Below are 15438 nucleotides of genomic sequence, written 5' to 3' on the forward strand. Positions count from 1 at the left end.
ATGTTGTACCTTGATGAAGGTATCTTTTCTTTTATGTACACTGAGAGCATATGCACCAAGACAAAGTCCTTGTGTAAAAATTCTATTCTATTCTATTCTATTTGGGCATTAGGCAGAACAGCCCTGGAAGCCGTATAACACGTTAAGCCATGATATGCAATGAATATTAACTTAGTTGCATGATGCGATCTCCAGGATGGGTTTAGAAATTAAGCTACCAAAGACAAGAAGGGAATCATATGCTGTGAATTATACAGCTCGGAAGGGACCTTAGAGGTCTTCTAGTCCAACCCCCTGGTCAGGCAGGAAGCTATACCGTTTCAGACCAACGGAACGATTGCCAGCTCGTTTATCAAAAAACACACATTACATTTATCTGAATGGCTAAACAATGTGCGGGTTTAAATAAACGAGACAGGTTAAAAAAACAACAAAAAACTCCGCTTTGCAGGGCGACTCTTCCACCTCTCCCTCGCCGGCGTCCATTCCTTTCGTTTCAAAAGCCACAAGCCGCCTCGCAAGGCTCCGCGGCAAGCCGTTGACCCGGTCCCCCCCCCCCACAACCCGTTAACTCGGAGGAAAGGGGCCCCGCGAAAGCGGCGGCGGCGGCGGGCGACACGCGAGCGCCGCGTTCACACGACACGCTTACTCGCGGGTCAGCCAAAAAACGACGAGGCCCAATCCTGCAACGGCCGGCTCAAAAAAGCGGGATCTGCCCGGTTCGGGTCCCGGTGCCACCGGGGCAGAACCGGCGCCGACGCTGCCCGGCACGTGGGAACCGGCCGCTCGGGCGCCCGCCTCGTCCCCGGAAGGCCGGCGGAGATGCTCGGCCGGGACTCTCCCCGCTGGGCCGGGGAAGCTGAAACGGGGCGGCCGGGCGGCGGCGAGAAGCGCGGGGCGGCCGCAGGGGGGGCGGCCCCATTGCCAGCCTCTCGGGGCGGAGGCGCGGGCGGAGGCGGGTTTCCTTTCTTTCGGCCGCCCCTGCCGCCGCCGTTGCTCCTGCCCTCGCCGCCGCCTGGACTCCCGCGCCGCTCGCCTCCCACGCAGCCCGGCGCTCGGCCGCCATGTACCCGGCCGGGGGAGCCGCCCCCGGGGCCGCCGCGGGACCCGGTGAGTCCCGGGGGTGGGTGAGGAGACAGGGAGAAACGAAAGAAAGGCGGGAGGGCGAGGACGGGGCCAGAATAAGTGCCGGCGGGCCTGACGGGGAGCCGGCGCTGGGCCTCGGGGCCGCTCGGGGCTCGAGTCTGAGGGGGCTCCGGCGCTGGTGGCGCGCGGGAAGGAGGCCCCGAGGGCCCCCTCCCCGACAACCCTCAGATGCTGGGCCTGAGGGGGGAGCAGCCCGGCCGGGAAGGAGCGCGGCGGGCCCAGCTCTGAGGAGACTTTTGTGGCCGGGCGGGAAAGGTGCCTCAGGAGGGGAAAAACCCGCGTGTAACACGCTGAACGTGAGGAGCCTCCTTTAGGTGTGTGTGTATGTGTGTTTGTGTGTGTTAATGGCTATTTGGGCATTGGGCAGAACACCCCTGGAAGCCGTATAACACGTTAAGCCATGATATGCAATGAATATTAACTTAGTTGCATGATGCGATCTCCAGGATGGGTTTAGAAATAAAGCTACCAAAGACAAGAAGGGAATCATATGCTGTGAATTATACAGCTCGGAAGGGACCTTAGAGGTCTTCTAGTCCAACCCCCGGTCAGGCAGGAAGCTATACCGTTTCAGACCAACGGAACGATTGCCAGCTCGTTTATCAAAAGACACACATTACATTTATCTGAACGGCTAAACAATGTGCGGGTTTAAATAAACGAGACAGGTTAAAAAAACAACAAAAAACTCCGCTTTGCAGGGCGACTCTTCCACCTCTCCCTCGCCGGCGTCCATTCCTTTCGTTTCAAAAGCCACAAGCCGCCTCGCAAGGATCCGCGGCAAGCCGTTGAACCGGCATCCCCCCCCCCACAACCCGTTAACTCGGAGGAAAAGGGTCCCGCGAAAGCAGCGGCGGCGGGCGACACGCGAGCGCCGCGTTCACACGACACGCTTACTCGCGGGTCAGCCAAAAAACGACGAGGCCCAATCCTGCAACGGCCGGCTCAAAAAAGCGGGATCTGCCCGGTTCTGGTCCCGGTGCCACCGGGGCAGAACCGGCGCTGACGCTGCCCGGCACGTGGGAACCGGCCGCTCGAGCGCCCGCCTGCCTCGTCCCCCGAAGGCCGGCGGGGGTGCTCGGCCGGGGCCCTCCCCGCCGGGCCCGGGAAGCTGAAACGGGGCGGCCGGGCGGCGGCGAGAAGCGCGGGGCGGCCGCAGGGAGGGCGGCCCCATTGCCAGCCTCTCGGGGCGGAGGCGCGGGCGGAGGCGGGTTTCCTTTCTTTCGGCCGCCCCTGCCGCCGCCGTTGCTCCTGCCCTCGCCGCCGCCTGGACTCCCGCGCCGCTCGCCTCCCACGCAGCCCGGCGCCCGGCCGCCATGGACCCGGCCGGGGAGCCGCCCCAGGGCCGCCGCGGGACCCGGTGAGTCCTGGGTGGGTGAGGAGACAGGGAGAAACGAAAGAAAGGCGGGAGGGCGAGGACGGGGCCAGAATAAGTGCCGGCGGGCCTGACGGGGAGCCGGCGCTGGGCCTCGGGGCCGCTCGGGGCTCGAGTCTGAGGGGGCTCCGGCGCTGGTGGCGCGCGGGAAGGAGGCCCCGAGGGCCCCCTCCCCGACAACCCTCAGATGCTGGGCCTGAGGGGGGAGCAGCCCGGCCGGGAAGGAGCGCGGCGGGCCCAGCTCTGAGGAGACTTTTGTGGCCGGGCGGGGGGAAAGGTGCCTCAGGGAGGGGGGGGGAAAAACCCGCGTGTAACACGCTGAACGTGAGGAGCCTCCTTTAGGTGTGTGTGTGAAGAGGCGGCCGTGGGAAAGGCGTCTTTCCCTGAGGGGAAACCCCCCTCCTTTTTTTTTTTTTTCCCCTCACGACGAGCCCGAGGCGGCCGTTGAGGGGAGCGTTGGTCTCTTCCTGAGGAATCCCGCCAAGAAGAAGAAGAAGAAGAAAAAAGGGGGGCTGCAGTTTGTCTGAGGCAGCTCCCTCCTTTGCGGGGGGGGGGGGAGGGGAGGGGGAGAAATACCTCAGGTCAATCCGGGCAGGCCTTGATTTGGGTGTTTTTTTCCCCATTTCCCCCTTTCTCCCCCCAACCCGACGTTTTGGCTATAAACGGGGTGCTCGATGTATTAAAAAAAAAACACCCCAATAATTTGATAATCTGGTTGCACCGGAGGAGATTACAATCACCATCCTCATAAACTTGATATTGCTGGAATCTAAGCGAGCCCCGTTCAGAAGTTCCCGCGTGTTTCTCTCCCTTCGAGGGTCTCCTTTCCCCCCCCACCCCCACCCCTCCACGCGTGTTCCCAACCCGGTTCTTCCCCTTTCACGGGAAGAAAAAAAACCCTGTTGGGGGGGGGGGGAGAAGCCGGCTTGTTGCTTAAGGCAGCCTGGGTGGGTTTTTTCTTTCTTTTTTTTTCCTCCTTTGCAAAAAAAAAAAAAAAAAAAACCCACAAAAAACCAGGCCTGGTTAGGAAGCTCTGGGGTGGCTTATGGGTTTCCAAGGGAGCCGAGGAGGAGGAGGTGGCTTATGGAACGGTGGGTGCTGGGAAGTGTAGTTCTTCTCTCCCTGAGCGTCTGGTGTCTCTTTTGAGGGCCTTCGCCTTGTTTTTTTTTTGTCCATCTTGCAAGGATTGAGGCTCTAGTCCAGGGGTCTCCAACCTTGGTCCCTTTGAGACTTGTGGACTTCAACTCCCAGAGTTCCTCAGCCACCTTTGCTGTCTGAGGGACTCTGGGAGTTGAAGTCCACAAGTCTTAAAGGGACCAAGGTTGGAGACCCCTGCCCTAGACCTCTTCATTAAACTAGACATACCCAGTTCCAGCAACCGTTCTTTATATGTTTTTATTTGAATTTATATCCCGCCCTTCTCCGAAGACTCAGGGCGGCTTACATTGTGTAAGGCAATAGTCTCATCCTATTTGTATATTTATATACAAAGTCAACTTATTGCCCCCCCCCAACAATCTGGGTCCTCATTTTACCTACCTTATAAAGGATGGAAGGCTGAGTCAACCTTGGGCCTGGTGGGACTCGAGCCTGCAGTAATTGTAATTGCAGGCAGCTGTGTGTTAATAACAGGCTGCATTAGCCTGGTGAGCCACTTCCCAGCCCTTTTTGATGTGTCTCTGCTGATGCATATATTATATTCCTTAAATATCATGGGGGAATTGAAGGACCATCTAGATTTGTCAGTTAATCTTTCTGATCAAGTTTAGATGGGTCTGCTCATGGATATTTCCTGTGAAGTCACATGGACTGTCAAGTTAGCCCATACCAAGGAGCTATTTAGGAATCATTTAACAGCCAAGGGAACAGCGTGCCCTCAGACACTGTGGGTGCTTCCATCACTGGTGGCTTTCAAGAAGAGACTGGATGGCCACTTGTCAGAAATGGCATAGGGTCTCCTGCTTGAGCAAGAGGGTGAACTAGATCAGGGGTCTCCAACCTTGGCCACTTTAAGACTTGTGGACTTCAACTCCCAGAACTCCTCAGCCAGCTTTGCATCCCTGGCAGCCTGGCAGGGATGAAAAGCTTTTATTTGCCTTTTTTCCCCCCCAACCCAGAAAATGAAAAGGAAAAAAAAAAAAGCTGCTCTAGGAAAGTCGGAGGGGGGGGGGGAGAATGATTAGTGGAGTTGCTTCAACAGTGAGATGGGCAGGATGTAAGTTTAGTAAATATTAGGTTTTTGTTGTTGTTGTTGTGGGGACTTAATTGGGTAATGAAACATCTGCAAGAAAAGCCACCAAGCTCAAAAGGAGCAACAAGGGCTCTGCAGTCCACAACCCTGAGCTGCAAATATTCTATCAACACATCGTTTATCTACTTTTTTAAAAAAAAAAGTTATTTATTTTTAGGTATTTTATTTCGGCTACATTGTGCTTTCGGTTTATTCTCTTCAATTGGTTTCTGTCTCCTATCCACCCCCTCTGTAGACCTTCTACTGCTTTTAAAAAGTATCCATAATGGTGGTCTTCCAATTACCTCTGCATAACGATTATGCGATGACAAATATTCTCTCGTGGGAATTATATTGGGACTGTTATAATTATGTTAAAGAGGAATATTATTTCCTATAGAGGTTGCTTCTGGCAACCTCTATAAGAAGGTGGTTGATCCAACCTTAAATGCCCAATTGGTGTTTTATTCAACAGCCCGTTGATGTTGCCTAAGTCAAGCATTCTTTTTTTTTTTGAATTTATATCCCGCCCTTCTCCGAAGACTCAGGGCGGCTTACACTGTGTTAAGCAATAGTCTTCATCCATTTTGTATATTATATACAAAGTCAACTTTATTGCCCCCAACAATCTGGGTCCTCATTTTACCTATCTTATAAAGGATGGAAGGCTGAGTCAACCTTGGGCCTGGTGGGACTTGAACTTGCAGTAATTGCAAGCAGCTGTGTTAATAACAGACAGACTTAGTCTGCTGAGCCACCAGAGGCCCATTCTGAAATTAAAACTGAGGTAGGAGCAGGGAAGAACAATTGAAGAAGATCAAGGGATACTTTCTGATTTCCTTGGGCTGGGTTGTCCCAACAACAGTATCGCTACTAACTTTGGATATGTTAAGTAGATGAACATGCTAGAGAAGTCAAACAGGTCCAAAAAGGTCAAGTACAAGGCCAAGTCAATGGAGGAAGGGTATATGAAGAAAGTTTGCCAATGGAAATGGCAGATCCTTTAAGACCATAGGTGGGAGGAATAAAGCAACAGAGCCCACCTGGGCAGACTACGGTCATCCCTGTGGTGAAAGAAGAGGACTGGGTTGAAATCCAGAATGGTAACTTAATTGCTAGCTGATATAGGAAGCTAGGGAGATGACCTTGGAGAAGGAACCAGGAGGCCTTTAGGAAATAATTATTTGCAGGCTAAACTTGTGTTAGATCCAAAGAAGTGGGAGAGTATTACAAAGGAATTCTGTCTAGCTCCCGCCTACTTCCCTGACTCTGGGTATAAGAGGGAGAGAAACTTGCAAGATTCGATTGTAATAAAGGACGCTTCTAGTCCTTCAAAATCTATTTCCTAACCTGGTCTACTCTGAAAGATTGATAGCTGGTTTCCAACTTAAGGGTGCATGGTGGAAAAGTTCTTTCCTAATAAAAGTATGTGGAACCATGACTTCCCAGATGGCTCACACTCCAACTCTCATCTTCTCTCACCATTGCCCATGCTAGCTGGGAGAAGTGGGAATTGTGGTTAAGCGGCATCTTGAGGGTCATGGATTCCCATATGGTTGATGGGCTTCCGTTTGAAGTTGACAAAAGTGGTTTTTAAGAGAGAATTTCACAGATCATGGGAGTGGTGCTTCCTTGAATCTAGTTCCTTGACTGTCTAGTGAAATTGATTGGCAGAAGACTTAGAAGAAAGTATTCTTTGCAACATGATCCATGAAATTGATTGTCTTAAAATGTAGTGATACTACTGGATAGATGCCCAACCATCAGTTTCATGATGGCCACATATGTGCTGTCGGCTGGAATGCCATAAGTCAGTGGTCTCCAACCTTGGCAACTTTAAGATTTGTGGACTTCAACTCCCAGAGTTAGAATAGAATAGAATAGAATAGAATATTTTTATTTATAGACCGCCCTTCTCCCGAAGGACTCAGGGCGGTGTACAGCCAAGAATAAAATACAGGAAAAAACAACAATACAAAACTAAGAACAACCCTTAAAAAACCTATTTGATATGGCTACTTATAGATAAAATATTACCCTCTAAAATTTACAAAAAATTTAAAACCCATAAAATCAATTTGATAATTTAAAATTTAAGCGAGTCCAGCAAGACGAAATAAGTAGGTTTTAAGTTTGCGGCGGAAGGTTCTAAGGTCAGGTATTTGTCGGAGTCCAGGGGGAAGCTCGTTCCATAGGGTAGGAGCCCCCACAGAGAAGGCCCTCCCCCTGGGGTCCGCCAGCCGACATTGCTTGGCTGACAGCACCCTGAGGAGCCCCTCTCTGTGAGAGCGCACCGGTCGTTGGGAGATAGACGTTGGCAGTAGACGGTCCCGTAGGTATCTCGGTCCTAAGCCATGAAGCGCTTTAAAGGTAGTAACTAACACCTTGAAGCGCACCCGGAAGACAATAGGCAGCCAGTGCAGTCTGCGTAGGATAGGTGTTACATGGGAGCTCCGAACCGCTCCCTCAATAACCCGCGCAGCCACATTCTGGACTAACTGGAGTCTCCGGGTGCTCTTCAAGGGGAGCCCCATGTAGAGAGCATTGCAATAGTCCAGGCGAGAGGTAACGAGAGCATGAGTGACTGTGCATAGGGCATCCCGGTCCAGGAAGGGCCGCAACTGGTGGATCAGGCGAACCTGATAAAAAGCTTTCCTGGAGACGGCTGTCAAATGGTCTTCGAAAGACAACCGCCCATCCAGGAGCACGCCCAAGTTGCGCACCCTTTCCATCGGGGCCAATGACTCGCCCCCAACAGACAGCCGCGGCTGCAGCTGACTGTACCGGGGTGCCAGCATCCACAGCCACTCCGTCTTGGAGGGATTAAGTTTGAGCCTGTTCCTCCCCATCCAGACCCGTACGGCTTCCAGACACCGGGACAGTACTTTGATAGCTTCGTTGGGGTGGCCTGGGGTGGAAAAGTACAGCTGCGTGTCATCAGCGTACAGTTGGTATCTCACCCCAAAACCGCTGATGATCTCACCCAGTGGCTTCATGTAGATGTTGAACAGGAGAGGCGAGAGAATCGATCCCTGCGGCACCCCACACATGAGGCGCCTCGGAGTCAATCTCTGCCCCCCTGTCAACACCGTCTGCGTCCGGTCAGAGAAGTAGGAGGAGAACCACCGATAAATGGTGCCTCTCACTCCCAACCCCTCTAACTGGCGCAGCAAGATACCATGGTCGATGGTATCGAAAGCTGCTGAGAGGTCTAATAGGACCAGGGCAGAGGAGTAACCCTTATCCCTGGTCCTCCAGAGATCATCCACCAACGCGACCAAAGCCGTCTCCGTACTGTACCCGGGCCAAAAGCCGGACTGGAACGGGTCCAGATAGACAGTTTCATCCAGGTACTGGGGTAGCTGACATGCCACCACACTCTCTACAACCTTCGCCGTAAAGTGAAGGTTGGAGACCGGACGATAATTTCCTAAAACAGCCGGGTCCAGGGAAGGCTTCTTGAGGAGAGGTCTCGCCACCGCCTCTTTCAAGGCAGCGGGAAAGACCCCCTCCCGCAAAGAAGCATTTATAAGCTTTGCTGGCTTGAGGAACTCTGGGAGTTGAAGTCCACAAGTCTTAAAGTTACCAAGGCTGGAGACCCCTGCCATAAGTATTAGCTAAATTAGGTTGTCCAAAAGAGGTTGCTGGACCAGACAACCTTCTACGTAGGGAATTCTTAATTAAGCAAGTTGTTAACCTCATCTTTTGTTGTTGCAACGTTCTCCCATTAGAATAATTTTCACTCACGCTGTGATTCAGGAGCCTTAATTTCTGTTCTGTTGGTTGTAATGAACATCCCTGCTTGAGTTAGGAGAGGGCTGCTTCTTGATTACAAAAACAAGATTTGACTGCTATATATGGTATCTTCTGTTTTACGTTGTGTCTGAAATTCTCCCTTTAGAACGGCCTCCCAAAAATAGTTTTAAATTTTCCATGCTGCAAAAATATAATTGCACTTAATTGTCACAGTTTTGGAATCTGAAACTATTGATTACTGATACTCCTGTACAGTCATATTTTATACTTTAGATTTCATGCATATTATAAGCCTGGATTAATCTGCCACAGGATAAAGCCTGAAGGGCTAGGGACATAATCTGCCATGCTGCCCCAATCAGTATTTTAGAGCAATGTTTTTTGACTTTCCGATGTAAAGCTGACAGGGAGAGGCTGACCCGGAGTTCTCCTAGGATACTTCCATGGCTGAGAAGGTACTAGATAGAAGATGGGAGACCACTAAGTCACTCTGGAGCAACAGGCCAGCCTTCACCACTGGACCACCTGGTTCTTGGGGTGTGAGAGAGTGACTGGCCCAAAGTCATGCCAGTCAACTTCTGTGGGGAACCTGCATTTCCCTTCTAGTCTAGCACCTTCACAACCAAAGGTTATTTAACAATCACTTGTTGTGACTAAACTTTGTGCTTATGGCTGTTGCAGCATCCCTACATTCATCTGAACACAATTTGCAACCTTTCCTGCCAGCTTCTCACAGGCAAAGTCAAGGAACTCTTTGGTTACATTCACATAAGCAGTGGGAGATTGCTAGAACTGCTGTCAGCGGTGTGGTCACATACTTATGAGAACGTTGCTTAAAGATAGAATTTCTAGTCCTAGTTAGTGTCATTAAACAAGGACTACCTGTATGTCACTGGCTGCTGGGCTGAGAGGGGAGGACAGATATACTAGAGGTGTCTAATATGTATATGCACACCCAGCAAGATGATTGTACCAATGCATGTGATCTTGTAGGGCATAACAAAACAACACTGCTAAAAATCTCCTTGTAGTCTTATTCTGAGCTGGCCCTGGGTGATCATCTAGGCTGCATTTTTCTTTTCATGGCCTTTTGCCATGAGTTAAAAAAGCTTTCAGCCCAACCGTACATTTGACACAGGATTTGCTTTCTTAGCAGCTGCTTTTCAGAGTCCCACTGTGGTTGTGGCTTGTTTGATTCTCTACTGTGGCATTTTTGTGTGAGGAAACGCTCCAGTAAAGCTTAACAAAACCTCAGATAGGATTTGTAGTTGAAGAATCGCAGAAGTCAGCACTTTTAGTCTGCAACTGGACGTCTCAAAAGTTGGAGCCATCCGGTTTCCCCAAAACATAAGTGATAAATGTTTTTGAATGCATTGGCTTGGAGCATAAGATTTCGAGTTGCATAGCATTGTGATCTGAAGTGCTTACTGTCTCAGGGTTGGCAGTGAAAGTTGACATTTCTCCAGGACTTGATCCAGTGAGGGTGGAGGAACTGTCCATCCCTTCCCAAGTTAAAGAGGCAAAATCTCTAGAAATATTGAAAATGGAAAAAATCCCCACTTTTTTTTTTTTTATTTGCATTTATATCCCGCCCTTCTCCGAAGACTCAGGGTGGCTTACACTATGTTAGCAATAGTCTTCATTCTATTTGTATATTTATATACAAAGTCAACTTATTGCTCCCAACAATCTGGGTCCTCATTTTACCTACCTTATAAAGGATGGAAGGCTGAGTCAATCTTGGGCCTGGTGGGACTAGAACCTGCAGTAATTGCAGCTAGCTGCTGTTAATAACAGACTGCATTTTTTGAAAAAAAAAAAAACTCAGGGAAGAAATGGGAGTATATGCAGCACTTATGCCTCGTACCATTTGTAAGTATTATATACAGTTGCATATAAAATATACATTGTAAAATATAGGCTCATTTTTAATAATGTGTTTGGTGCATGGGTGAAAGGTGTAGTCATTCAGGCAATAATTATACATTGATAGATTGAATTCTCTTTAAAGTGTGTGTGTCTGTATAAAATGGAACTGTAACTTATTGAAAGGATCAAGAAGTCTACCATTTTCATTAAAATGCTGTTTCATAATTTTTCTCTGTTGAGGCCAAGGTAGCTACTGACCTGGGGGAACTCAGGCAAAGAGATTGATCAAGCCTTTGGAAACCAAACTAGTTACCTCTGCCATTTATGTCAATCCAGAAACCTCAAACAGCTTGTTTCCATGGTCTCCTCCACTTAATTGTTGTGGGTAACAATACAGACTCTCAAAAATAATTTAGAATTGATTACATGCTTTGTTCATCAGGGCAAAATGTTCCATGTGCTTTTGAAATAGAAACTGAAGTCACAGAATCATTTATAGTAATGGGTGGTTTGCTCTGGAGAAACATAGAATTACATAGAATCAGGGCTGGAAGGGGCCTTGGAGGTCTTCTAGTCCAACCCCCTGCCCAAAGCAGAAGACCTTATGCCATCATTCATCCAGGACAGGGCAAAATCCCAGAGGTGCTTTCCAAAAGGTGATTGGACTTTTTTTCCCCCTTGAAAATATTTCGCTTCTCACCTAAGAAGCTTCTTCAGTTCAAAAAATTTCCCCACCATTCAGTCAGAACTGAAGAAGCTTACATGTAACAGAATAACAGAGTTGGAAGGGACCTTGGAGGTCTCCTAGTCTGACCCCCTGCTCAAGCTGGAAACCCTATACAATTTGAGACGAGTGGCTGTCCAGTCTTTCCTTAAAAGCCTCCAGTGATGGAGCACCCACAACTTCTGATGGCAAGTTGTGCCACCCCTGCCTAAAAAAGACAGAAATTTTGGATCCTGACTGTACACTTAACTTCCAGTTGATAGGCTGTGAACAATAGTATATTGGCCTTCAAGATAGTTATATAATAGAATAAGTATTGTGTGAGTATCTTGGGTAAAATCAGTCTTGTTATGTGTGTCATACTATTCTGAACTGACCATACTGTCCTTCCTTTTAGCAGAAAATGTTTTTGTGTGACAGGGAATAATCAAAATTGGTGTGCTAGAGTAAACTTCTATCTTACTAAAAATGTGATGTTAAAGCCAAAGGCATGATTTTTCGCAACAAAAATCAACATCTAAGATCCCATTTCGTAATTGCCATTCCATGCATTATAAAATAGTATTAACACTTCACGTGATCTTAATTCTAGTGGGCTAGTTTTGTGCCACCAAATTGGGACAGCAAAACACCCTAAAACCTTCCAGATCAGAATGGGAAATACACAATTTAATGACAAATGAGATCAAATAAAAGCTGATGGGTTCACCTTTTACCTTTGAAAGATGACTTTTTAAGAATGAGGGCATTTGAGTTGCTGAAGTTGATGTTGTTGGTGGATTAATGAAAATGTTGACTTAATATGCAGCCTCTGAAGAAATTCCTGCTGTCTGTTGAACACACGTTAGAAATAACACTTGTGGCTTTGTTCACTGCAGCTCAGAATGTTTTAGAGGTTAAGGGCTGAGAATTAAATCTAGGAACATGATTTAATTGTCTAAAATTGAGCATGGGCTAAAAAAAGTGAATAATGGAAAACTGTCTCTTCCACAATTAGTGAAAATACTAGAATGTCATTTTATGAAAAATAGTTTAAAGAAAAGAGGATGAAATAATATAAACTACTAACTTGGATAGTTTTGGAAAAATATTAGATGGAGGATAAATAGTAGTGGGTAGTTATTATGGGTCATATTAATACATATTACATAATAAGCATGTTTGAGAATTCATTGAAGTCACAATTTCTTTCTGTGATACAGCAGTCAGTATCAAAACTCAACCCCACATCAATAACAGTAGAAACAACAGCAACATTTTATTATCAGGACAAAATTTGAATTAAATTATAATTGCCAGCATTTTAATAAATATTCTGAATTCATTAGTTGCATTTAATTTTTGTATATGTACATGTATATTTATATGTATATACACGATCTAGTGCAAAACCCCATACCGGCAGGCCGTCTCCAGGGTTTCAATCTTATTTATTTATTTATTTATTTTATTTGTCACAACAATATATGTAGGCATCATACAAAAAGATTATATAGTATATAAACATATATATGAGTAAATATTAGGAGGTATAAGCATATATATATATATATATATATATATATATATATATATATATATATATATATATATATATATATATATATATATATATATATGTTTTCTGAGGTTTTCGGTGTTTGTATGTAGGTCTTTGGTTATTCGGGTTTTCTCCCGCGTAAAATTTGAAGTGTCTTGGCGACGTTTCGAAGCCTGAAGATGACGAATGAGACTTCGTCGAAATGTTGCCAAGACACTTCCAATTTTACGCGAGAAAAAACCCGAATAATGAAAGACATATATATATATATATATATATATATATATATATATATATATATATATATATATATATATATATATATATATATATAGGAAGAAGAAAAGAAAAACAATAGGACAGGAACGGTAGGCACGTTTGTGCGCTTATGCACGCCCCTTATGGTCCTCTTAAGAATGGGGTGAGGTCAATAGTAGAAAGTTTTTGGTTAAAGCTTTTAAGATTAAAAGCTTTAATTTTACATCATTTTACACCATTTTACATCAACAGCTATTTGGGTGTTCTTTACCTGGCCTTGGCTGTCAGTGATGTGTCTTCCATGTTTACATAAAGCCTTTGGCTTACCTGGGAACTGGTGGTTGCATCTATTACAGCTTGTAAGCTTCTCATTGACATCTGCTTGGCAGTAGGAAATCAAATACGTTTCGATACTGTGAGCCACCTAGAGTCATTTGCTGAGACAAGCAGCTATAGAAACCGGATGGATGGATGGATGGATAGCTGGAGAAGGTAGATAGGTAGATAAGGTAGGTAGGTAGCATATGGTGTAAAGTGTTAGGGAAATCTACATATGCTAGACACACAATGCAGTCCTGATAGCCTAGAATGCTAGTTCATTCTGTTCAGCCCTTATGCGCCTATCCTTGGTGAACCGTGGGGGGAGAGCTAACTTTATCCCAGCTAACTAGCAGTGTTTGGGTTAGTGGGTCTTCCAGGCTCCTCCATTGGTCTTTCCTCTCCTCGCTTCATGTAGCAGTGCTTTGTGTCCAGCTAGTTCCAGTGCTGGCTTCTGCTCCCTGCGCACATGAGTGCAGCTAGCTTTTTCCCCATTGAAGTGGTACCCATTGATCTAACTCAAAATATTTCATGCTTTCAAATTGCTGGGTGGGCAGGAGCTAGGGATTGAGCGACAGGAGCTCACTCCATCTCAAGAGCTGGGCTCGAACCACCAGAGTGCACATCATTTCTGGCTGGCACTTTTCCCCATCATTAAGCCTCTGCGCCATTTCCCCACCAAAAGTGAACCAAATTTTTTCCACCATCATTACATTTCCACCATAATTACAATTATGTTGTAATTTAAAAAAAAAAAAGTACTTGGAAAAGATGGGAAGAAAAAAGTCTGCTCACCTTCTTTGAAGGGATTTGCCAAAAGGCAGGTTGTTTCATGAAGATAATTACTTTGAAGATATTCTTTCTTTTAAATGTAATCATATAATTTTATGACCCTTCAAGCACCAAGTTTGTAGCAGCCTGTTCTACGGTAGTCTCTTGTCCCCAAAGTAGGTTGGATTACTACTTCCAAGGCATTTGATGGGTATTGTGGTCAAATGTGCATAAATTTGAATGGAATAGACTGATTGGCAACAAAATAAAGAATTGGATGCTCTTGCTGACAATCAGATATTGTTGCATTGCAGTGGTCCTTTATAGAATGAAATAAATCTCACATATGTACCATGTTTCCCTGAAAATAAACCCTGTCTTATATGTTTTTGAACCCAGAAGTAAGCGCTTGGCCTTACTTGGGGAGGTCTTATTATTTTGGGGAGGTCTTATTATTTTGGGGCACATGGAGCATGACGGGGCTCCTCTTGCCGTCTTACCTGATTACCACCTCTGTCTCCCTAACCCTAACCAGAGGAAATGGCGGGGACCGGCTGCATGCGTTTAAATATTTTGGGGGAAGGCTTATTTTCAGGGTGGACTTATTTTAGCGCATGCGCTCAAAAGCCTGATTGGGCTTATTATCAGGGGGTGTCCTATTTTCAGGGAAACATGGTATTTGGCTTCCTCTTTAATTGTGAAGCTCATTAAAGCATCCATGTCGGTCAAGAAAGTTCAGGTCCACACATGAAGATCCAGTGAAGCTGATGCTTATGCACAGGGATCTTCTCAACTGACAGTCAGCATCTGCTAGGAGTTAAATGACAGTCAATGGCATTCAAGCGGAGTTGGGCTTAGTTTTCTTGTGGCTACATAGGGATTCTAGGCTGATGCCTCTTTTCAACTCCACCCCCAGGTTCTGCCACTCCTTCCCCTACATTTCAGTAATTTCTGATGTTTAGTCCTGATTACTACAAACAAGAAACGAGGAGCTAACATTTTCTCCACACATAAATATTTTCTCCACGCATAAATATTTTAGGTGACAGCAGCAGTATGTTGTGGAAGGAATACTGTGCAATTTCTGTTGGGTAGGGAAACTGTCATTGAGTTGGAAACTTCATGTGAGAGGGATATGGCCTAGGCCTTTCTCCCTGATATGTTAAGAGTTTCTTGGGTAAGTGGTTTCTTTAATTTTCTTTCACCAAAGCTTTTGAGTACTGTATATAATATTGATATAGTTCTATGTTCGTTTAACTGAAAATATTGTTATTCAATTCAGGACGGGTGGACAGGAGGGACAAGGAGAGCTTTCCCAACAAGAGACATCAACACTTTCTCTGAATATCACCTAGTGGTCCCCTTTCTTCTCCAATGCCTTTTCTATATATGTATAACCTGGAGAAATCGCTGAAGCAAAAATAGAAAAGCCTGGTTCAGGATCAGGGGAA

General features: G+C 46.5%; 1 protein-coding gene across 3 annotated transcripts in view; it reads left to right on the plus strand.

The window, feature by feature from the left end:
- The first annotated feature begins 900 nt into the window (after positions 1 to 900).
- The window catches only part of AGO2 (argonaute RISC catalytic component 2), a 61131-nt gene continuing 46593 nt past the window's right edge, over positions 901 to 15438 (plus strand). For 2 of the 3 annotated variants that reach the window (XM_058177416.1, XM_058177417.1), the window contains exon 1: positions 901 to 1110. In XM_058177416.1, the coding sequence (XP_058033399.1) occupies positions 1065 to 1110 (46 nt within the window). In that variant the 5' untranslated portion in view covers positions 901 to 1064. Of the gene's footprint in view, positions 1111 to 2494; positions 2507 to 15438 lie in introns of those variants that run through there. The other variant, XM_058177418.1, reaches the window with a different exon arrangement.

Source organism: Ahaetulla prasina, chromosome 3 (assembly GCF_028640845.1).
Source record: "Ahaetulla prasina isolate Xishuangbanna chromosome 3, ASM2864084v1, whole genome shotgun sequence".
NCBI lineage: Eukaryota > Metazoa > Chordata > Lepidosauria > Squamata > Colubridae > Ahaetulla > Ahaetulla prasina.